The 25,498-nt window shown below is 42.9% G+C and overlaps 1 protein-coding gene across 2 annotated transcripts in view; it reads right to left on the reverse strand.

Annotated features, from left to right (window-relative positions):
• Positions 1 to 6,624: 6,624 nt before the first annotated feature.
• Positions 6,625 to 25,498, reverse strand: part of LOC143291184 (uncharacterized) — a 69,713-nt gene continuing 50,839 nt past the window's right edge. For both annotated transcript variants that reach the window (XM_076600909.1, XM_076600908.1), the window contains exons 11-12: positions 18,938 to 19,089; positions 6,625 to 11,431 (exon numbers count right to left, since the gene is read on the reverse strand). In XM_076600909.1, the coding sequence (XP_076457024.1) occupies positions 11,013 to 11,431; positions 18,938 to 19,089 (571 nt within the window). In that variant the 3' untranslated portion in view covers positions 6,625 to 11,012. The remainder of the gene's footprint in view (positions 11,432 to 18,937; positions 19,090 to 25,498) is intronic.

The following is a 25,498-nucleotide window of genomic DNA, read 5'->3' on the forward strand; positions in this document are numbered from 1 at the left end:
AGAGTTAATGAGATATGTTTCAGCAATGGCTCTCAAGCCATGCATAGCTGTGACATGCTAGCACCAAATAACAATGTGTGAAATGGCATACTTTCCAAGGGGGTCTATATAAACAGTAATCTGACTGTAGAACTAAAACATACAATGGTGATGGAACAGGTCATGTGATGCCCTCATGTTCCCAGCTGCCATGGTGACAGAACGGCCCTTGGAGCAAGGGAACATCCCACTCAACATCCCAATAACTCATTTTCAGTGAATAGCCTTTGAACTGCTCTCTCTCTCTCTCTCTCTCTCTCTCTCTCTCTCTCTCTCTCTCTCTCTCTGACTGACTGAATCGGTCTGTCTTTCCTTTCACATAGGAACTGACGACAACATCAAGTGCAACCATACAAAGTGAAATAGTACTGTTGACACACTTCAGCCTACAACATGTTTTGCAGGCACCATGGTTTGAAATTAATCACTATTCTTTTCCTCAAAGGATATCAAACACACATCCTTGCGCACATGTGTAAACCAAAGTTCTACTCCGTCTGCATCCCCCTCGCGCACATAACTACACATAATTAACAGAAAAGCCTGCAAACAAGTTGACAGACACAGCTGTCAAGAAAGGAATGGTGAAGGGAAAGGGGGGTGTCAGGGTAACAACAACAGTCAAAGTGTATTTGGACTGATGCATTTCATGTCAACCAAGTAGTAGAATCTTCATAAAAACTAAGTATCAAACAAAACAAAACATTATAAAAACCAAATTGTTAACATGTCAACCAATACTGTTTCAGAGAATTTTAAAAAGAAACAGAAAATTACAAATCTTATACATTACAAACCTTGTATATCAATGTACATCTTTGGTTTTCAAATTATTCATTTGGGAGTTGTTTGTCTACCAACTGTTTTATGTAAAAAAAAAAATCTTATCAGTCTCATTGATAAGTTTACAAACATCAGTAGCCATAATACATAATTTTCCCAATTGGAAAAATGAATGTTTAGATTCCACCATAAACATGTTTAAAATTCCTATCACAGAGTGAACTAAATGGTTGCAATAACAATCATTAGTAAATTTTGCTGTTAAAGGATATTGTTTAAACCTATTGAATTTTCTTTTTAATGAAAATATCCAATGTATTCACGTATTGACATATAACATGGCTGGAATCATAGAAATACCAAAGCTATGATATGTTCATATTGTTGATTCCCAATCATAATACCATTAGATGTGGAAGCAAGCACACTATTTACAAAAATGAGACATTTCACACATATATACATTACCTCTGGAAATAACCAGACTGACCTGCTCAAGCAGATTTTTCAAAAAAAGAGAAGAAAAGCTATGACAAACCAACCTCACCTGATCAAAATGACTAAGCTGAAAATTGTCTGATCAAAATGAATGTATTTGCATGTGTGCACCCAAGAAAAACCTATTAAGTAATGATAGCACTGGCTGAACAAAATGAAATGAAAGGGAAGAAACTAAGCAATGTGAATATGGGGAGTGTGACTTCTGCCTTCCCAAAGAGCACTTCCCCACCTGTAATGAAATTCCCTTCTTTCGCCATGTCCACTTTACTATGACTACCGCTGACCCCAAAGTCTTCCTCGGGAGTCAACACGTTTTCTGGCTGGAAAAGCAAGAGGTTGGCTGCTGCTCACTTCACAAGTGGACACACAGTCACTGTGAAGGAAGAGGGGGATGGGAGGTGGAAGCAAAAGACCAGAGACAGATTGAAGATGCAGGATCTTATAAAGTGGAGGGATCTTCAAGATGCAGAAAAGGATTCAAGACAAGGGAGGGATTTCAAAAATGTAGCATTTTCAATCCATGTTGAATACAATCCAGCTGACCACAGGGATCATCTTAATTGGGGCTGGATGGCAGAGACATTGGGGGAGGAAAGGAAGACAAATCTCGAAATGGGAAGTGGATTCAAAATGAAAGTGGACTTTCAAAATGATTAAGATGATTCATTCAAATAAAGAAATAACTTAAACACTGGAGAGGCGGGGGAGGGTGGGGGAGAATTACAGGTGAAAGCATGACTTGAAAGGTGGATTTATAAAGAAGATAAGGGATGGATGAGGTACTTTCTGACAACAAGGGGTTTATTGATGAGGCAAAAAAGTCAGCAAAATGACATGTACTGTTCCCTCAGAGAATACTAACATCACTGTTCATCACATACAGTCTACATACTCTTCGTTTCCAAAGAAAGAGGAAGGGGTGCATGACGGGGGCTAATGCCTGACTTGTGTTTGGTTGTCTGTGTGAAATTTAAAAAATATATTATTGTTATTATTATCATGATGGCATATGGCCCAGCTTTTAAATGCACAAAGTCACATCATATAAAACTTGAAAAGAAAGATCTAGAAAAGAAAAATTAGGCACAAGTACAAGTATATTCATGCACTCAAGCTTCTGATGTGACCTTTCTGTCAATTTTCTCACCAAGGATTAATGAAACACAAACATAACTATACATAACAGACACACAAAACAAACAAGCAGGCATATAAACCAAAAAGGCAGAAGCCATCTCAGCATGTTCTATATTCATGCACTCAACATAGTAAGTGTTGTATGATGCATGCATGCGTTTGTAGTGCTTTGTGTATTGAGACGAGCTAAGGGAAAATAACTCTGGTTAATATGAACTTGGCGGAATAAACGTGGCTTACCAGAAGCACTCTGTCTGGACTCCATTTGTCCCTTTACATAATATACATGGTGGCAGTGGTCTCATCGACCCCAAAAACATGGCAGAAAACCAGCAGGCAAGTGACAACAACGGTCATCGACTCCTCAATCTCCCCACTCCCAAACCGTTCGACGGCACACCAGCGAACTGGCTGAAATGGCGCCAGCGTTTCGAAAGATACTGGACGGCGTCCGGACTGATGAACAGACCACGACGTGAACAGGTGAGCACCTTTCTGTACACCATGGGAGAAAGTGCTGACCTTACGTGTAAACGAGGACACAATTGAATTTAAAGACTTGCTGCAGGCTTTCATTAGTTACTTCAATGTGAGAAAAAACATCATTGTAGAAAGAGCAAAGTTCAACAAACGCTCACAGGCAGTCCGAGAAACCATTGATGCATTCATTCAAGACCTCCACAAATTGGCCGACGAATGCAATTTTGGCGACTTGAAAGAAGAGTTAATAAGAGACAGAATCGTGGTTGGTGTTATCAATGACACTCTATCAAACGAGCTACAGTCGAAAGCAGAACTGACATTGGCCCAAGCTGTCCAACTCAGCAGGCAGGCCAGAGGCCAGGAAAGAAAGCCAGCAGCTAATCAGAGGCAGTCCTTCAGTCAACCTGGTAGACAGGAAACCACCTGCCACGTACAACCAACGCTTCAACTCCAGGAGTCAGTACCAGCACCACAAGGCCAGCAGTGCTGCTGGCAACGTTTGTGGTTATTGCGGCAAAGAGCCACACAGTCGAGACAAATGCCCAGCCAAGAACGCAACATGCAGCAAGTGTTACAAACATGGACACTTCCAAGCAGTATGCCACAGTAGCCAAGCTCCTCGACACGCCCGTCGCCCAAGGGCAGTCCATGAGCTGTTTGAAGACGAGGAAGATGACGGGGACAATGACTATGACAGCCATTTCCTGGGTCATGTCTACCATCTACAGGATGAAGACTGCTGGTCAGCTGAAGTCCTTGTCAATGGCTGTCCTCACACCTTCAAGTTGGACATGGGGGCATCAGTGACAGTGGTAGGAGAAAAATGGGCAGCCTCACATACTTTGACCAAGCCCACCAAAACCCTGAAGGGACCAGGAAATACCAAACTGAACATACTTGGCACCTTTCAAGCACAGCTGCAGCACAAAGAAAAGACAACAACAGAAACGCTATATGTCATCAAAGGACAGACATGCTCCCTCCTCAGCAGATACAGCCTGCACCAAGCTTGGCTTAGTTGCACGCATCCACAATGTGACACAGACAACGGATTTCAAGCAAGAATTCCCTCAACTTTTCACTGGTCTCGGGCTGCTGCAAACCCCTTACTCCATTTCCCTCAAGCCAGAAGCCCGTCCAACATGCCTCTATGCCCCACGCAAAATTCCCCATCCACTCGTCCCAAAAGTCAAGTGCGAGATAAACAGAATGATGGAAGAAGGAGTCATTTCCCCTGTTACGGAACCCACCAGCTGGTGCTTGGGAATCATCATCGTTCCAAAACCAAACGGGGCAGTCCACATTTGTGTGGACTTGACACAGCTGAACAAAGCCGTGCAGCGGGAAGTTCACCCCATGGCATCAGTGGACCCGCGAGCTTGGCTAAGCTGTCAAAGTCCAAAGTCTTCACCAAGCTTGATGCTAAAAGCGGATTTTGGCAAGTACCTCTAGACCCTGGCTCAAGGCTCTACACCACTTTCGTCACGCCTTTTGGGCAATTTTGCTTCAATCGCCTCCCCTTTGGCATTAGCTCAGCCAGTGAAGTGTTCCACCACCTTATGTCTCAGATCCTGGAGAATATCGAGGGCCTCATCTGCCACATGGACGACATCCTCGTCCATGCAGAGGACCAGCAAACACACGACCAGCACCTGAGAACAGTCCTGCAACGACTCCAGGAAGCTGACCTCACCCTGAATGACAAATGCGAATTCGCAAAACCATCAATCAGGTTCCTAGGCCACATCATCGATGCAAATGGCATCCACGTGGATCCAGCCAAGGTGGAAGCCATCATTAGCTTCCCACCTCCCACCAACATCACTGAGCTCCAGCGCTTCCCTGGCATGGTAAACCAGCTAGCGAAGTTCACGCCTAACCTTGCTGACATAACCGCACCACTACGGGGCCTACTCCACAAGGACACAGCATGGACATGGGACGACCAACAAGAGGCAGCTTTCCATCAAAGAAAACGCCTCCTCACCTCTACACCAGTCCTTGCTCACTACAGCCCTGACCGAGAGACAACCATTGCAGCTGATGCTTCCAACGCAGGGATCAGGGCAGTGCTCTGCCAAGCACAGGACAATGGCACACGACGACCCATCTGCTTCATTTCAAGATCACTCACAGATGCAGAGAAGAATTACGCAGTCATCGAAAAGGAAGCCCTGGCAGCTACTTGGGCCTGCGAGAGACTGAGGGAATACGTCTTGGGACTGAAGTTCACCCTGGAAACAGACCACATGCCACTGATCCCCTTGCTCAACACAACAGAACTGCACAAGATGCCACCACAGATCCAATGTTTTTGCCTCCGTCTCATGCAATAAGACACCAAAGTCACCAATGTGGCAGGAAAAAATCAGATCACAGCAGATGCGCTGTCACGCGCACCAGTTTCGCTACCCGACAAAAATGACGTCAACCTTATTGAGGATACAACTGCACATGCCCAACAGTGCATCAACATCCTCCCAGCATCAGCTGAAAAGTTACATCAAATACAGCAGTCACAGCAGTCACAAACAGCTGACTCAGAAATCACCGAAGTTCGCAAGTACTGTACCAATGGCTGGCCCGTCTACTTACCTCACTCTCCACTCCTCCAGCAATACTGGACCAACAGACAGCACTTCACAGTCGTCGATGACCTGCTACTCTTTGATGATCACATTGTCATTCCCCGTGACATGAGAATGGACATCCTCAACCACCTACATGAAGGACACCAGGGCATCACTAAAACCCATGCCTTGGCCTCATCTTCAGTTTGGTGGCCTTCCATCTCCTCCCAGATAGAAGAAATGCTCAGCAAATGCCGCACCTGCGCAATACACAGGCCAGCCCAAAAAGAGCCGTTACTTCCCTCTTCCTTCCGCGAACGCCCATGGTCCAGAGTCGGGATGGATCTCTTTGAACATGATGGCAAAATGTACATCATCATCATAGACTACTATTCTCGATGGATTAAGATTCGACCCTTAGAAAAAACATCAAGCGCTCACACCATCGTCAGGATCAAGAGTGTTTTTGCAGCCCATGGCATACCAGATGTTGTTATTTCTGACAACGGTCCACAGTTCGCCAGCACAGAATTCAGGGCGTTTGCAGCAGATTACAGCTTCACCCACACCACAAGCTCACCACGGTACCCCCAGAGCAATGGTGAAGCACAGCGCGCAGTCTAAACGGTGAAACAGATGCTCAAAAAATCCAAAGACCCCTATGCAGCCCTACTCCTCTACAGAGCCACTCCATTGCGCAACGGTCTCTCCCCCAGCGAACTCCTGATGGGGAGGAAACTTAAAACCAAACTTCCAATCCTACCCTCCTCCCTCCGCCCATCAACTCCCGACCACTCTCTCATCCAAGAAAAAGAGAATGACATGAAATCAAAACAACGAACACTCTTCAACAAACACCATGCTGCACGAGAGGCACCTCCATTCAAAACAGGAGAGTCTGTGTTCATTAAAGACATGAACAAAACCGAACAGGTTGTAGCAGAACACCACAATCCACGCTCCTTCATCGTGGCAACAACGCAGGGCACGATCCGCCGTAACACGTCACACCTAGTGGCCATGCCTGGTGAAGCCCATCCAACACTGCAGACAAACACTTCCACAGGGAATGCCACGTCTTCGGGTTCTCTTCCACCACCATCAACAGATCCCCTCATCGCCCAGACAGCAGCCACCCATACAGATGGCCACGCCCAGAGCAACACCCACGGCCCCAGGATCAGCTGTCAACAACACACCAGGTCAACACCGCACCAGATCAGGCAGACCAGTCAACAAACCGGTGAAGCTGAATCTGTGAAAGTGTACCCAGCAGATCTGAGAAAGGCCCTTATGGCTTATCTGTACTGGGAAAACAAAGTGTAGGAAGTGCAAATGTGCTCCCATACGGGTCTGAGAAAGGCCCCTATGGCTCACCTGTCTTGGGGAAAACAAAATATTAGGTTGAAAACTTCACCAGCACAACAAACTTACTTCACCCCATAACCATACCAAAGTGTGGAACACAGTGCAACATTGACATATGTATTCTTGTGTGTGTACATGTACATTGCTTCTGAACACTTACCAGTAACCGCTGATCTAGTCACATGTCATCATCAAACGTACACTGGTACCAAATCCAAAACCCATACAAATATGTTTAACGCATTGTGTTTGTTTTTCACTACATTCTTTTTCTTTTCTCCTTTTCACCACAAAATTCTCTTATCACTAAAAGTTTCAAAGCATATCCCATGATATGTATCCGCCCACAAGCCATAATTTCCTTATTTCTTTGGAAGGAAACTATACTGAATTGACTGACATTGTTACGAATCAGTAGAAGGGGGAAGAGGAGAGAAGTGAACAGACTCTCACAAAAGAAGCTCAGTGAGACTCGTAGTGCATACTGCATGATCTGCTTTAAATTTATTTTTAGTTCATTGTGTATCTAGATGGAAATGAACAGTACCCCACACAAAAAAGGGGAGTTGTAGTATGATGCATGCATGCGTTTGTAGTGCTTTGTGTATTGAGACGAGCTAAGGGAAATAACTCTGATTAATATGAACTTGGCGGAATAAACGTGGCTTACACAGAAGCACTCTGTCTGGACTCCATTTGTCCCTTTACATAATATTACAGTAAGAATGCCAATATATCAAGTCCAGAAAAAGAAAAAAAGAACCAAGACTTTCTGGGAAAAAAGGTGAACAGACCAGCAAAGCAAAACTTAAGGAACGAAGAGACAATAATATAAAAAGGAAACAGAGTGACTGAAAAGGGGAAATTCCAGCACAATCTCCAAAAGGCAGGGGCACTAATCATAACTGTCATTACAAGCTGGAGGAAACAGCAAATTGTAGAAAGCCTTCGTGTTGTTGCTCAAGAAGAAAAGTGAAATATACCACCTTCTGTGAATGTTCAGACTCACCAGAACAACATATAATTCTTTACAGGTCTTTGTGTTTCATACAGCACTGACATAAAAATAGTGCACAAATTTCTGTTTATATTTGTCTTCCAGCTTAGAAAAAACATGCACATAAAATGCAAATACATCAAATGCACACTTACATATACATACGTATGCTTGTATGTATGCACATGCCAACACGTTATCAAGACAGGCTCCCTCACCACCCTCACCACCATCCTACAGGTTGGGACACTTCACGTACACCAGCTGAGATACACGGCCACGCTGGGAACAACTGAAGAAAAAACCCACTGAAAACCAGGCTGGGGTCCAGGGTCCACCAAGGCCCTGGTTGGGTGTGTGTGGGGGGAGGAGGAGGAGGATCAGGGGAGGATAGGGGGTCGCCTCACTGACAGAAATACACAATATTTTATTGTACAATATTTACACATCTGATGTATTTGTATTTTGGGGTAAATAACTTTACAGACACTCCATGCTTACTTTATATCTGGAAAGAAATCATTGAGACTGGAAATGATATCTTTGTCATTAGTAGCCTTCTGTTTCTCAGTAATAGGATGGTAAGAGCTAAGATGTGCCTCTGTGTGTGTGTGTGTGTGTGTGTGTGTGTGTGTGCATGCAAAATAGAAAGTAAGGGAGAGAGATGGTAAGACCTGATATGTGCTACCTGATGTGTGTGAGATCTTAAAATCTGTGTGTGTATGTGTGTGCAAGTGCGCGCATGCAGTGTCAGTGAAAAAGGGCACTCAGAGAGGGGTGGTTGTGTCACACTCAACACACTGATTTATTAAGTTATCTTGAAGTCAATGACCCTGCCACCCCACCCTGTCCCACTCCTTGAACTCGTGACTACACACAGACACACACACAGTCAGACGAGGGTTTGCATGTGCGCACTAGCCACACACACACGCTCACACAAGCGCAAGCAAGTGCGCCAACCACACACACACACACAAGCACACACACACACACACAAATAGTTTTAAAAGATTCAAAGTCCAAGGAATGGCCTCATGGAAGGCAGAATACAGAGACAACGGCGATTGTGACATGCATCGACGTCCGAATGAGAGACAGATTTCGAGTTTGAACAAGACAAAATATTTCATGCACATAATGCATCTTTGGTACTTCCACTTGAGGTCCCAGATCTAAACATGTAAGTGCAGCCATGAAGTGTATTGCAGCATCATCGGCTACCATAATTTCAAAGCATTGATGTCAAATGCTACTGTGTTGCAAGTTGTCAAACTGCTTGGACCTCGAGATTGAACAAGGATGGAAATCATATGTGTATGTGTGAGCTGGCGGGCATGTGTGTGTGTGCAAACGTATGTGCATGCGTGTGTATCTGTGTGCTTGTGAGCGTGTATGTGTGAGTCTGTGGGGAGTGGGTGGGTGGGAATCTGTGTCAGTGTGTATGCCAGTGATGCAAAAATGGGTGTGTATGGGTGTGCGCTTGTGTGCGTGTGTTTGTGTCTGTGCAGACATGTTCCCTGTCAAAATTAAGGGTGAGAATCATGTGTATAACACATGCACCGGCACATCAAGCTGTGAGCATGTCAATGGTAGATCTTCTCTCATGAAACAAGAGGTGAATCTTGTGGTTATGTTTTTTGTTCAAAGAGCACTCATTGTAATGAGAATTTCTCAGTTTGATCAAAACGATCCATTTCACTCCCAGATCTAAATAACTTACTTTTGTGTCATAACAGAAGTGGACATGACATCACAACTTAGTCTCACACCAACCACCCAATCCCCATCTACCATCATTTTCTCCCCATATTTGCACAGAACTCTGAAATGGCTTTTCAACAGGCCTTGCCTGTTACTGCAACGATAGAGAATGGAAGGGTCGCCAGCACCCAAATCTTCTTTATCTGCATCTTTACAAGTGAAGACAAGACTAAACATCTCACACACCAGGTGCTCATTTCAGTGAAAACATTAGGCCTACTGTTGACCACTAAATATGAATAACAACCTATTCTTTTTTTCCGCCCATATTTTTCAGAGGAAAACTTTTTTTTCAGTAGAAAATGAAATTTTAACCACGGAAAATCGCAAATCAGAGGAAGATTTCCCAGCCTGCACAGCGTGAAGCCCTGTACAGTGCTACAGGTCAGGACACATGATGTAGACCAGCTGAGACACACAGTGTGACGCCCTGTACAGTGCTACACGTCAGGACACATGATGTAGACCAGCTGAGACACACAGTGTGACGCCCTGTACAGTGCTACAGGTCAGGACACATGATGTAGACCAGCTGAGACACACAGTGTGACGCCCTGTACAGTGCTACACGTCAGGACACATGATGTAGACCAGCTGAGACACACAGCATGACGCCCTGTACAGTGCTACACATCAGGACACATGATGTAGACCAGCTGAGACACACAGCGTGACGCCCTGTACAGTGCTACAGGTCAGGACACATGATGTAGACCAGCTGAGACACACAGTGTGACGCCCTGTACAGTGCTACACGTCAGGACACATGATGTAGACCAGCTGAGACACACAGTGTGACGCCCTGTACAGTGCTACAGGTCAGGACACATGATGTAGACCAGCTGAGACACACAGTGTGACGCCCTGTACAGTGCTACACGTCAGGACACATGATGTAGACCAGCTGAGACACACAGTGTGACGCCCTGTACAGTGCTACAGGTCAGGACACATGATGTAGACCAGCTGAGACACACAGTGTGACGCCCTGTACAGTGCTACAGGTCAGGACACATGATGTAGACCAGCTGAGACACACAGCATGATGCCCTGTACAGTGCTACAGGTCAGGACACATGATGTAGACCAGCTGAGACACACAGTGTGACGCCCTGTACAGTGCTACAGGTCAGGACACATGATGTAGACCAGCTGAGACACACAGTGTGACGCCCTGTACAGTGCTACAGGTCAGGACACATGATGTAGACCAGCTGAGACACACAGCATGACGCCCTGTACAGTGCTACACATCAGGACACATGATGTAGACCAGCTGAGACACACAGCGTGACGCCCTGTACAGTGCTACAGGTCAAGACACATGATGTAGACCAGCTGAGACACACAGCATGACGCCCTGTACAGTGCTACACGTCAGGACACATGATGTAGACCAGCTGAGACACACAGCGTGACGCCCCGTGCAGCACCCCACTCATCCTTCCATCCACCATGGACCGACCTTGACCCACTGACACCACCACTTTACGCTCCAGACCATTGCTGACCCCCCAGGCCACCACAGCCACAGCCTCCCGGGAGGCACGTGCCAGGTCCTGGATGGTGGCCGCGTCCTGTTTGGTCACCACGTAGGTTGGCACTCTGCAGGCTCTCAGGCCTCTGACAATTCCTGAGGCCTTCAGGGCCTTCCCCATGTGGTGGTCCCTGGCCTCCTGGTCATCCCGAAGGTCGTCAATGTCTTGGTAGTAGTCTGGGATGATGATGACGTCACTGTACTGCAGGGCTGACGGCAGCTTGACAGAGGTGGCTGGGCCTTTCTTCTTGCCTGTTACAATGAAAGAGAGACAGTGAATGTGTTTAGCGCAATAAAGATGTTATCGCATTTGAGGTAATAACACTATTCGAATCATGTTTTTGTTTTTTCTAAATATCACGATTATCGAAGAAATTCTTATAATTTGGTGGTAAAGGAGATGCTGCCATCACCTCAGGCACACCACAACATGTATCTATTTTCTCTTGATCTGCACAGACCAGTCTAGACAAGGCTGACTGAAATTGAAACTGTCAATTCAATTTTTCTTTTATGTTCATTCTAGTTAATTCAGTGTCCACTTTAGAAGATATTCATATGCGGTAAACACATTGATGTTTAGTGTCACTATAGTGTCACTGTATGTGTTCTGTCCAGAATTTGTATTTCTTTTCTTTTAGTTGCGAACAAGAAAAATGATGTTATGCCATCTTCTATCCAAGCATAGCCTATGTTTTGGAAACTGGGAAGCAGGATTATGGGGGTTTTATCCGGATCGAGCCTCAATGAAATAACCGTTAATGATCCAGAAATATGGCTTAATTTGAAAACTTACAACCTGTTAGTGATATGTCTGTGAGGATTTTTTTCCTACTATGTTTAATCCAAATTTTTTATTGGCAGACAAAGTATTTCCAGAAAAAATGAATTTGTTAAAGTTTTACACACACACACACACACACACACACACACACACACATACACACACACACACTGACAACCAAACACCATGTTATAAAAGTGTTTTCACAAGTGAGTCAAAAATGGAAGCAGTGAGAGAAGGAAAGACAGAAAGACAAGAGGAAAAATCCACCAGTGACAAGTTAAAAGTAGGAAAGAAAAAGTAAATATCACCAATAAATGATCTTACAGGGACAAACAGAGAAAATGAACAAACAAAAGAAAGGCTGAAGGAAGTAACTAAATGAGTTTTGTTTTGATAACTAAATCAACAACAAAACTCTTAATCAAGTTCAGTTACTCCAGGAGGGGTTGCTGCATTCAGACAAATTCATATATGCAGCACCACATCTGCTAAGCAGATGTCTGACCAGCAGCGTAACCAGACCTGCTTAGTCAGACCTTGGGGGAAAATAAAACAAGAGAGGCAAGGCCTTCAAGACTCACTTGTGACACACGTTGTATCCAGTAAAGGAGAGATTAAAAAATCGTTAAAGTGGGTCCTGTATTAAATATCAATTGGCACTGAAAAACAACAACAACAAAAAACAAACAGGCCTGCTAGAAATAAGTTGTCTTATCCCCAATGCTATGCCATATCTGAGGTCACTCAACCAAATCTAATACTTAAAGCTATAGGTCTTTTTTAGTGCAACAGAAATATTCTTGTATTTGAGGTAATGACACCATTTAAATCATGTTTTCTTGACATATCCCAACTGTTTCAGAAATTCTTTTAATTAAGCTGTAAAGGAGACGCTGACATTGCCTCAGACACACTGCAACATGTATAGATCTGCACAAACCAATCTGACAACATGTGGCCGAAACTGAAAGAAATGTTCAAATCAATTTTTCTTTTATGTTCATTCCAGTTAATTCAGTATCCACTTTAGAATATTAATAAGCAGTAAGCACGTCAACGGTGTAGTTTGTGTCCCTGTATGTGTGCTGTCCAGAATTTGTATTTCTTTTCTTGTACTTATGAACTAGTAAAACAATGTCATGACATCTTACCAAACATAGCCTACGTTCCGGAAACTGTGAAGAGGTAAATGGCGTTTTCGGACTCCAGAACTAGCCTTAATGAAATAAACCGTTAATGATCCGGAAATACGGGAGACTTACAACCTATCATTGGTATGACTGTGAAGATTTTTGTCCTACTATATTTAAGCCATATTTGGTATTGGCAGACAAAGTATTTCCAGAGAAAATGGCAATGTTCAAGTTTACCGTGGACACACAGACATACATACAGACACACACACACACACACACACACAGACAACTGAACACCCGGTTATAACACGGACTCACTTTGCTGACAAGCGACTCAATAAAATGAAGTAAAATAAGATGCATAAACAAATAATTAGTGAAAAAATAAAATGATATTTAAAACAGAAATAAACATAAAATAAGAATACATAAACAAATATAAAAAAATAAAATAAGACATAGAAAAGAAAAACAGAATATTATGAATAACAAAAAAATATATACATATAATAAATGTAAATAAACACACAATCACACATGCATATTCACACACACATGCATACACGCACACGCAAACAATCACAACAGATATGCAACAAATAAGCAGTCTCACAGATATGAAAGCACAAATGAACACAGGCCTAACACTATACATAAAAGCACACAGGCCCCGGCTCACACACATACACACATTTTCCATCTTCCACATTACCCCCCCTTAAAAGACACACACAGATTCCTACATATCAGCTCCAATGACACCCCGCACACACACACATATTCTATAGCTCCAACAATACCCAAAACACATAACGCCATCCCAACATACGCATGCGTACACATTCCTACATATTGCAGCTCCCATGATGCACACACATGCACACACATACACATACACACACACGCACACACCCAAATAAGTACACACATATGCACTCGCACATGCACAGAGCTCTCCATACACATACACACACACACACACACATGCACGCACGTTTACACGCATTTCATGCTACTGGTTTGCTGCAAGAACGGTGGGAAAAGGTCTCTGATGCCATGAAAATATTGCTCTTGTGTGTTGCTCAGTCTAATGTATTTGTGAAAGCCCAGAAAAACTGATTTGCAGAGGATCATGCTTTACCTTTCATGCTTGACTTACAGCTACTTCCTCTCTCTGCCTTTCTTTCTGTGAGGCGATCAATAGTGTGATGGCCTTGTACCTGGTTTTTGAGGTACTATTTTACTTCTCTTTCAGCTTTTGAATCTTAAAGTTGCACATTGCCTCATGCCACTCTGGGCTCCCTATTCCACTTTTAGTTTTTTGTAGGAGGTTCTTTGAGTCAGTCAGAATCATGGCATGTTTATTTCCAGGCATATGAATAGATGACAGCCACTAGAGAGCATGTGTCATAGCTTCAGCTTCCATTGTCAGGCTGGAGTTTGTGACTTTGCATGCAGCATTCTCTTCCCTAATTCTTTTTCTGTTTTGCTTTGCAGTGAATCCCCAACCGGATAGGTTTTTGGTGACTGAGCCAACTTAACTGTGTATATGATGATGTCCTCTTCTTTTCTGTTTTCTTCTATGAGTAGTTTCAACTTTACGTCAATTTTGCCCTCTGGCCATTCCTGACAGTCTTCCAGAGACTGTGTGCAATGATTGTGTTAAATAGATGATTGAGGTTTTCAGGCTTTCTCTCCCATTCTTTTGTTTCTTTCAGGTCTTGTAGCTGGCATACAAGCTGGATTGTGCCTTTTGTTTATCCCATCCATGATCTTCCGCATCCTGGATGGCTGCCTTTGGTTCCTTAACTGCATCATGCAGTGGGTTTTGAGGGTTTTCTAATGCTCTGAAGTAGACCTTAACAGGTTCTAACTTGTTTCTGGCCTGCATGGAAGGAAGGTCAAGCAGGTACCACATGGTCTCTGTAGGTGTGTCTTTCATTGTTCCAAGGATCAGCCTCATAACTTCATTTTGAACTCAGAAAATCTCTAACATTAGAAGGCTGCTTTGAGACAGAGTTGTTAGCCCTAGTCTGTAGAGAACGAGAGGTAGCACTGTTCGATGCCTTTGGCTGCCATTGACTGAGAGACCCTTTTTGCATTTTAGAACAGTGCTTTCAGTGTGTTTTCTGAAGGTCAGCATCATGTCGAATTGTATTCCTAGGTATTGTAGACAGTTTTCTCAATCTGAATTCCATCAAGAGACAGCTGGTGGTGATTTGCTCACAGTTTTGTGGTAGAGAGTGAATTGCAACATTTGGGCTTTCGCTGGAATGATGGAAGATCTTGTGTCCTTGCACCACTGGGTGATTTCTGGATGGCTGTAGTTCTTATGGGCGCAACAGCCCAGTGATTAAAGTGTTAGGCTTTCAATCTGAGGGTCCCAGGTACAAATCTTGATAACAGCACCTGGTGGGTAAAGGGTGCAGATTTTTCCAATCTCCCAGGTTAACAAATGCGCAGACCTGTTTGTGCCTAAACCCCCTTCATGTGTATACGCACGCAGAAGATCAAATACACATGTTAAAGATCCTGTAATACATGTCAGCTTTCAGTGGGTTATGGAAAGAAAAAACATACCCAGCATGCACACCCCCGAAAATGGAGTATGGTTGCCTACATGGTGGGGTAAATAAACAAAAATGGTCATACACTCAAACTGCTAGGCATGGATGTTGATCCGAAGCTTACTCTTTGGATAATAAGTTTTCTTCTCAATAGAACTCAGTCCGTCCGCTTTCATTCTGCCCACTCTTCTCTAAAATCTACTTCTACTGGTGCACCCCAAGGTACAGTGCTGTCCCCTGTTCTTTTTACACTGTACACAAATGACTGCAGAGGCACGGAGGAAACTCCTGTCATAAAATATTCTGATGATTCAGCAATTGAAGATCTGTCCAACTCTGATGCTATTTATTTCAGTGAAATTAAAAAGTTCTGTTCCTGGTGTGAGAAAAACTATCTGGATCTCAACGTATTGAAAACAAAAGAAATGTTAATAGATTTTCGGAAAGACCCCTTGCCTGTAGCTGACCTTGTTATTGATGGTCAAACAGTGGAGAGGGTCAATGAATATAGATATTTAGGGACCATCTTAGACAATAAGCTAACTTTTGACAGAAATGTTGATTCCATTCATAAGAAATGTCAATCTAGAATTTTTTGTTTACAGAAGCTTAGAAATGTTGGTATAAATTCAAATATTCTTCAAAGTTATTATCGATGTTGTATCGAGTCTGTGCTTACAGTTTCATTTATGTGCTGGTATGGAAGTTTGGGAGTGAGGAGTAAGCGTGTTTTGAACGATGTCATGAGTGTATGCAGTAAAATTGTGGGAGTGAAACAAGCTAGTATGCAAGAGCTGTATGAAAGTCGAGTGGTTAAAAAAAGCAGGCATATAGCAACTGACGACACCCATATTTTAGCAAAGGATTATGAGCTATTGCCATCAGGACGACGCTACAGAACTTTTAAGTTGAAATCCAGAGCTCTGAAGACTTTTATTCCACGTTCAATCCACCTTTTAAATTCTTGAGAACTGTGTGTGTGTGTGTGCGCGCGCGCACTCTCATGTGAGACGTGTGAAAGTCCGTGCATGATAGGCTGTACCTTGTTCTAGTTGTGGTGTGTGTGTGTGTGTGTGTGTGTGTGTGTGTGTGTGTGTGTGTTTACTGAGCTTAAAACGTGACAATTGGTTATAATGAATGTGCAATATGTAGGAAGAATAATGTGCAATATGCAGGATGAATGTACAATGAATATGTCTAATGCTAACGTCCATATTCTAAATATATTTCTGTTTAATAATTACTATGTAATAATTAATTGCAATGTTTTTAAAAGCGAATATGTGAAATGCTTTTATTTGAGAACATATGTTTATTACTCTTGTTTGATCAAGTTATCCACGTGTGTGTGTGTGTGTGTGGGGGGGGGGGGGGGGGGGGGGTTGCGGTGCGGGTGTGTGCTGATTATCTGGTTGTGGTTTTCCGCAATTCATCTTTATTCTTATCTTATCTGTCTATTATAATCAATGTGCAGTATAGTAGGCTATGTTTATAATTATATTCAAATAATGTTTCTTAATTTTTTCTGTTTTTACATTAAGAATACTAGTTATTACCTGCAGTGTGTGGATGTATGTATGAAACGATGTACGTGATATTTTTTACATTTGTATCTTCGTAATATTTGTTGGGGCTGTTGTTGGCTTTTACAGTTATGGTCCCCATGTTGTTTACTTGTCTATGTTGTGATAATGCACCTGACCAAATTTCTCCAGTTGGAGATAATAAAGTTATTCTTATCTTCTTATCTTATCTTATCTTAATGTTACATGTCTGAGTGTGTATGTGTGTGCCTGAAATCTGATTGAATGAAACAGGAAATGAATGACAAGTGCCAAATGGCAGCCGTCAGTCGGCTCTACCCAGGTAGGCAGCCTGTTGTGCAAATGACCCTATGTTTGTTAAGCACTTAGAGCTTGGTCTCCGACCAAGGATAGGTGCTATGCAAGTATCCATATCATCATTCTTTCTTGAGCATCTTTAGAAGTTTTGAAGAGTAGGCCATCGTCTACAAGAGTAAGCACCTGAGCTATTCTATTGTTAAGTCTGCAAGCCCTTTCATGTAGACATTGTGGTGGACATGATAGAGCGGAAATATATGTGGCAGTCCTATGGAAAGTTTTGAGTGTACAGACATCCAATCTCTGAGATGTAGGATGATGGTTCTTTTCTGAAGTGCTGCTGCTATCCATCTTGTCAGTGTCAAACTCACTCCTTACTTTAGTGGCAGCTGCATGACGTGTGCAAACTGGACTTTATTGTAGGCATCTTACAGGTCAATTGCTACTACTGATGTTTCTTCTTTTCTTTGAAATCCTTCATATACTATGGTCATATGCGAAAGCAGATGCATTTTCCCTTGAACACTTAACTGTTCTGTACCCACCTTGATTTGGAGGGAGAATAGGCCTCTGTTCAAGATCCCTTGTGAGTTTCCCAGCTATTATGCATTGTATGGGCTTTCCAGTAATGTTTTGCATGGTTAGGATTTGATTTTTTAATCCCTCTGTTGTATGAACCGTTTGAGCAGAATGGACCCCTTTTCTTCATTTGTCTTAAGCTTGGTTCCATCAGTATCTAATATGTCTGGGGTCATTGTTGTGCTAGTTTTCCCTTCCATGTGATGATAGAATTGCCAGAACTCTGTCAATGTTGTGTCATAGCTGAGTGCCTCGCAAAACTGTTTCCACTTATTTTTTGCTTCTTGAGCTATGACTTCATACTGCTTTGTTTTTTCCTTCATTGTTGTTTCACTTTCTATGTCTGGAGAAGGCTTTGTTCTTTCTTTTTACCAGAGTTTGACAGCAGCATGCTTTTCGATCCAGGCTCTCTGTGTCGGCTGAATGGTTTGCTTCCGGTTCAGTGTCGTTCTTTTGTTTCTTCTGTTTCTTAGTTTTTCGGTGATGGTTGCCTCTTCATACTAAAATGGATTATCCAGTTTCATACAGGACTTATTTGAAGGTTTTTGCAGACTAAAACCACTGGAGGGTGATCACTGCCTTGATGTGGAAGCATATTCCCACTCATTACCGATCTAAATTTTGAAGATGTTGATCAGAATGTCAATGTCTCCTTGTCTTGTTCCAAGGCGTCTCCTTGCCTTGTTCCAAGTAATCAGCAAACTAGATTGAATCCTTGGCATTGTTGAATTGCAAGGTGATAATACACTATTTGACTCACCATTTTTAAAACATTCACACATGCATACACACAAGTGCACACAGATACACAAACGCACTCACTCACACAGATACACACGCTCTCTGACCGATAGCCAGCTGATGATGCAGACAGTGGGCAATGGCGTGTCCACACTCCTCACAGTCCATTGCACGGTCAGCACTGTGACCTTCATGAGACAGGAACAGCTCAGCAGGCCCGTCTGACACAGAGAGGTAGTCCTGTCTGCGGTCCTGGTAGCTGGAACACATTCACAAAATATTACCCAAGGAAAATAAAATTATTCTTTAACTTACATTCATGTAATGAAGTGAGTTACAACATAACTGACCTTGATGAGTAGAGAGTTGCAATAGAAGTGACCCTCATCAGCAGTGAGATAAAACCAACCTTGATGAGTAGTGAGTTGCAATAAAACCAAACATGATAAGTAGTGAGTTACAATAAAAATGACCTTATGAGAAGCTGCCTTTTTGGATGGTAAGGGAGTAGGGGGTGGCATGGAAGGGAATCTGGTAATGAGGTTGATGGGCAAACAAATGATTTTGATTCACAATTCTTGCAATATATGTCTTCAAGGATCTGTTATTGGTCTTATATTGTGAATGTTTACTGTAACCTAAATTCAAATGAATTCTGACTGTACATGGCAAATTTATGCTATCTTTACAACAAAAAATGTTTGTAACTGGAGGTAAAACTAATTGTTCTTTGTCAGGCCAGCCTTTGACAGTATATAATTTACCTGCAATGTTATGCATAAAACAGACATATCTATCCAGTATATAATTTACCTGCAATGTTATGCATAAAACAGACATATCTATCCTATCTGAGGTAAAGCTCAAATGTTTATCTTTGACTCCACCCTCCATCTACCTTTTTCCTCAACCCTCCCTTTCCTCTCCTACATATCATTATCATTCACTTTAACCTCTTCAGTGCCGCTACCCTCCCTTTCCTCTCCTACATATCATTATCATTCACTTTAACCTCTTCAGTGCCGCTACCCTCCCTTTCCTCTCCTACATATCATTATCATTCACTTTAACCTCTTCAGTGCTCAACCCTCCCTTTCCTCTCCTACATATCATTGTCATTCACTTTAACCTCTTCAGTGCTCAACCCTCCCTTTCCTCTCCTACATATCATTAACCATTATCATTCATTTTAACCTGTTCAGTGCCTCAACCCTCCCTTTCCTCTCCTACATATCACTATGATTCATTTTAACCTCTTCAGTGCCTCAACCCTCCCTTTCCTCTCCTACATATCATTGTCATTCACTTTAACTCCTACATATCATTATCATTCATTTTAACCTCTTCAGTGCCTTAACCCTCTCTTTCCTCTCTTACATATCATTTTAACCTGTTCAGTGCCTAAAAGATGTCAGCTGACATCCAACAGAAAGTGTTGTTATAGTGATTATAAGACATCCACTTGCCTCCTGCATCTATTCTGATTCTTCCTTCAATGGAGTTTAGTTCAATGAACATAAATATAATCCTGAGTGGTTAGTTTACCATGTCTGAATTATAAACATGCTATTTACGCCTTTTACTTTCAACCACAAATATATCCACGTGTTAAGGGTAGTAAACTGCATTATTAACTGTCAAGCCACTCATTTGCATACACTTACTTCACTGCAAATGGCGACTGTCTTGAAGGGAGTTCGAAGCAATTTCTCAGCAAGATTTGGCTCGATTTCAATTCATTTTGTAAAGCAAAAAGCTGTTGAGCATAACATGACTGCCAGAGTGTATGTTACAGAAGAGGTGGCTAAAAGTTTGTCTGATTTTCCGCACAACGTCAACAATAGCAACTACAAAAGTGTGAGAGAAAACTAAAGTAATGTTGATCCGCTGAAGTGATTCTGGTTATCCTGATGATGATTTCATGCGACAAGGTACATCAACAGGAAGGGGGCAGGGTCAAGTCAAAAGTGGGTATAGAAAAAAACTCAATATTTTAGAAACCTTCATTTTGGGGTTTTCATTTCTAAATACCTCCAACTGAAAGCTTCAAGCTTAAATATTGTTTACAGTGAGCTTTTGTGTTGTAAAATTGTGTGATAGTGTTTGTGGGTGTTTGGGTGGGAGGGTATGTTTGTGGATATATGCAAGTGTTTGTATGTAGTGTTTATGTTTAAAACAACATGATAAAATAACATAATAATAATATAATAAAACAACAAATGAAAAGATTCAATGAACATACGTCAGGTGATGGAACCCTTTCTCTCGATAATGTTTTGCTAAATGGACCACATATAGCATGCATGAAATGTGGGTTTGCCTCATAAGCAAATCAGGTGTCAGAAACTTTGTCAAGCAAAGACAATTGTCTTAGTCTGTGCAGATGTAGGCATACAGCAATGACAGAAGGATCTATCTTGTCTGATGATTTGTTTGAACTCAAAGATGACAACAACAGTGATGAAACTGACAGCAGTTTGACAGTTTGTTGTCAACTTGAGTCAATCAGACATAATTTTTGAGTGGATGACTTTGAGAGGCAGCAATGGGTCAGTAAGTTTGCGAAGTTTGGGAAGACAGGGAAGAAGAGAGAGGACTGGCATAAGATGATAGGTTGAAGGCCAGACAGAGGGTGTGGGAGGGGGGTGTGGCTGTGAATATCAGTGAACTGTCTTTTCACAGGGTTCAGCTGGTAGGAATGGACAATGGCCAAAAATCCAGGGTTTTCATGAAACCAATGGTTGATAGACACTGGACAGGTCTCACATTATTTCTTCATGCTTTTTGTCACTGATCAGTTGACCGACTTCTTTGCAGAGAAGGCAAACTGGATGCACAGTAGACACTTCATTGGCTCACTTGCAACCAGGAAGGAGTAAACATCATGAAAGAGCTTCCCCCTCTAAAGTGGGGACATTTTTAAGGTGTTAAAAACAAAAGGCTTGACTGCTCAGTTTTGAGAACATGACTGCCTTTTCCCTTGACTAAACCCACATTTGTCACTGATGAGACAGTATTTTATTTACTGTATATTTTGACATACAAGGCACTGCTTTTTCACTCTTCGTCTTCTTCATTCTTGACCTGCAGCTCCCTTGCTCACTTGTATGCACACACAAGTGGGCTTTTATGTGTATGGCCATTTTTACCATGCCATATAGGCAGCCATACTCCGTTTTCAGGGTGTGTGCATGCTGAGTATGTTCTTTTTTCTATAACCCACTGAACGCTGACATGGGTTACAGGATCTTTAACGTGCATATTTGATCTTCTGCTTACATATAAACACGAAGGGGGTTCAAACACAAGCATGTCTGCACATATGTTGACCTGGGAGATCAGAAAAATCTCCACCCTTTACCTACCAGGCGCCATAACCAAGATTCGAACCTGCTACCCTCAGATTGAAAGTCTAACGCTTTAACCATTCAGGTATTGTGCTCATCACTTACACTCATATCTGACAGCTGTATGCACCCTGAGTCTGAAAACTAAATTCTGACCATCACTTGAGGCCACCTGTCACAACAAACTCAATACATGATAACATCTTGATCATAATAAACTCACACAATCACGCTAAACTACAACACTTCAGTCTCACCACTATTTGATTCCACATGGTTTATGTTCTCCATCAAATTAAATTGAAATCAAATCGCATATTACAACAAATTTTAACTGATCATGATCACAGTTTGCCATTAGGTCATGATAAAAGAGCAGTGTCTGAGTTGCAGATAAATTTGTGGTGCAAAAGTTGAGAAATTACTGGCCGCCGTAGCAAAGTGGTTAGTGTTGTGGACTGAGGATTGGGAGGACGCAGGTTCAAATCCCAGTAGAGGTGGGTTTTTTGGCCTGTGGCCAGCTCCTAGCCAGAGTTAAGTGTGCTATGGGCTTAAATAGTAAGACTGGGACCACACAGTCGAGTATCATCCACTTCATGGATGCGTCTTTGAGTGTGTTGCTCTAATTTCCTGCCCAACACTGCAAGTGTCTGTATCTCTCAGGCCTGGTTGACATCTGGATATCTTTATGACAGGAAGCGTTAAGTACAGCCTTGTCATGTAGTCCCAAACCTAAACGGACCTCCAAAGCATCATCATCATCATCGTCATCCTCCTCCCTCTTCAACATAACATTTTATAAAAGCCCCAAATTGTGTGGCCTTTCATGCCCTGCTATCATGGTGACCTCAGTTTTGATACCCTCAACTTCCGCGCTTGGTATGAGTCTTGTCAAGGTCTTCAGTGTCGGCGAGTTCATGGGGGACTGACGCTGGAGGGATGTGGTGGCGGTCTCCACTCTGGGGGAGACACTCACTAAGTTTGGCTCCGCGACTAAGCCATTATTCTCGGCAGTAGGAGGCTCAGTAGGTGGTGTCCTAATACCTTAAATCAGACCAGGCACTACCGAACACTACCCAAGTGACTCAGCAGCAGTGCAGGGTCTCCTCTGGTGTGTGGCCTCCTGGTGACCTAATATCGAAAGTTCCCATTGGACTGCTGGCACAGGAACTATGACAGACAAACCTGGGTGTGGCTGTGTATTGGAGGATTGGAATGAGCGGCATGGGAGTAATGTCACTGAAATGGTGCAGGTAATGACACAGCAAAACAAAAAAAACAACAACAACAAAAAAACCAAAAAGTAGAGCTGATTGTTTTTTGAAAGCAGAACACAAAGCAAAATGGTGGATGGGGCTGAAAGCAGGGCTTGAAGATTGGATTCTGATTAACAAGTTTATGAACCGGGGCTTTGCAATAGTGTACATTTAACTGAAGGTTGTAAAACTGTTTGGAAAAAAAAAAAAAAAAAAAAACAAGGAAAAAAAACAACAACAACAAAACAAAACAGGAGTAACAGAGCCAAGTCAACAAGCTGAGGAAACAAAGTTGGATACCAATCCAGTTTTCTGATGGTTACGTCACTACTTAGGAAGTGACATCCACTGTTAGCAGAGTCACACTGAAGGACTTTTACTTTAAGGCAGGTGCAGCTTATCGGATAAGTGTGTCCTATACATGTTCAAAAGAACTTTTTTAAAATTTTATCTAATTCAGGGGTGTGCCATCTAAGCCAAAAAGTATGGCACATGTCTCCAAGAGTTGTATTTGTTATCATAAACTTCTAACCTGTCTTAGTTTCTTCTACAGGTATAATCTAACAATAAACATGACATTTCCTGCTGTATTTTATTTGTTTTCTTTTTGGATATCATTCTGTGGTGGTGGAAATAGACTTTTTTCCACAGAAATTATAATCTTTACTTTGAAATGCCTCAACATTTATCTGCAATCAAACTAATTGTGGGAAAAGCCAAATATCATTAATATTATTATAAGCATTTATGCTTAATCTTGAAAATAAGCCTAGGCATTTACAACACATTTGGTGGTGGTGGTGTGTCCATCGAGATCGATGATGACCATCGTTGTCATCCAGCTGGGGGATGGAGGGAGGGTGGTGGTGGGGTGGGGGGGGAGGATGCTCATGAATCTATCTGTGAATGTGCAGATGGCTGAATAGTCCAATCTGCGCACGAAATGTTCGCTGACAGTTGGGGCAGACAAAGACAGGCATATCATTGTCAGGGAGCTTGTTTGCCCGTGACTTTCTGGCCTGCCTCTTCTGAACAGCTGCAGCAGTCCTGTTGGCCTCGCACAACTTGGCGCCTTTGTGCACAGCAGTGCGCCATTTGTCACGGTCCACTGCAGATTCCTCCCAGGAGTCAGGGTTGATATCAAACGCTTTAAGAGAGACTTTCAGAGTATCTCTGAAGCGCTTCTTCTGACCTCCGTGTGATCTCTTCCCTTGTTGCAGCTCGCCATAGAAGAGCCTTTTGGGCAGCTGATGGTCTGGCATGCGCGCCACGTGTCCAGCCCAGCGAAGCTGGGACTGCATCAGGATGGTGAAGATGCTGGGAAGGGTGGCTTTTGCGAGCACCTCTGTGTCTGGGGTCCTGTCTTTCCACTTGATGTTCAGTAGCTTCCTGAGGCATGTTGTGTGGAAGTGGTTCAGCTTCTTGGCATGTCGTTGGTACACTGTCCAAGTTTCGCAGGTGTACAGTAGTGTGGGGAGAACTACTGCTCTGTAGACCTTTAGCTTGGTCTCAAGACTAATGCCTCTTCTGTTCCAGACATTTGCAATGAGTCTGCCAAAAGTTGCGCTTGCTCTTGCAATCCTGACGTTCACTTCATCGTCGATGGTTGCATTTCGTGACAGTGTGCTGCCAAGGTATGTGAACCGCTCCACCGCACTGAGTCTCTGACCGTTGACTGTGATGTTGGGCTCAACGTAGGGTTTCCTTGGGGCTGGCTGATGGAGAACTTCAGTTTTCCTTGTGCTGATGGTAAGGCCAAAGTTCCTGCTGGCAGTGGCAAACTTGTCGACGCTGAGTTGCATGTCAGCTTCAGATCCAGCGTTGAGGGCACAATCATCAGCAAACAAAAGGTCTCTGATGATGTCTGTCATGACCTTCGTTTTTGCTTGAAGCCTTCTGAGGTTAAACAACTTGCCATCTGTTCGGTACTTTAGGCCGATTCCAACATCGCCATCTCTGAAGGCATCAGTAAGCATTGCAGAGAACATGAGGCTGAACAGTGTTGGAGCAAGGACGCAGCCTTGCTTGACACCATTTGTAACAGCAAAAGGAGCAGATGTTTCGC

This window comes from Babylonia areolata, chromosome 16 (assembly GCF_041734735.1).
Source record: "Babylonia areolata isolate BAREFJ2019XMU chromosome 16, ASM4173473v1, whole genome shotgun sequence".
NCBI lineage: Eukaryota > Metazoa > Mollusca > Gastropoda > Neogastropoda > Buccinidae > Babylonia > Babylonia areolata.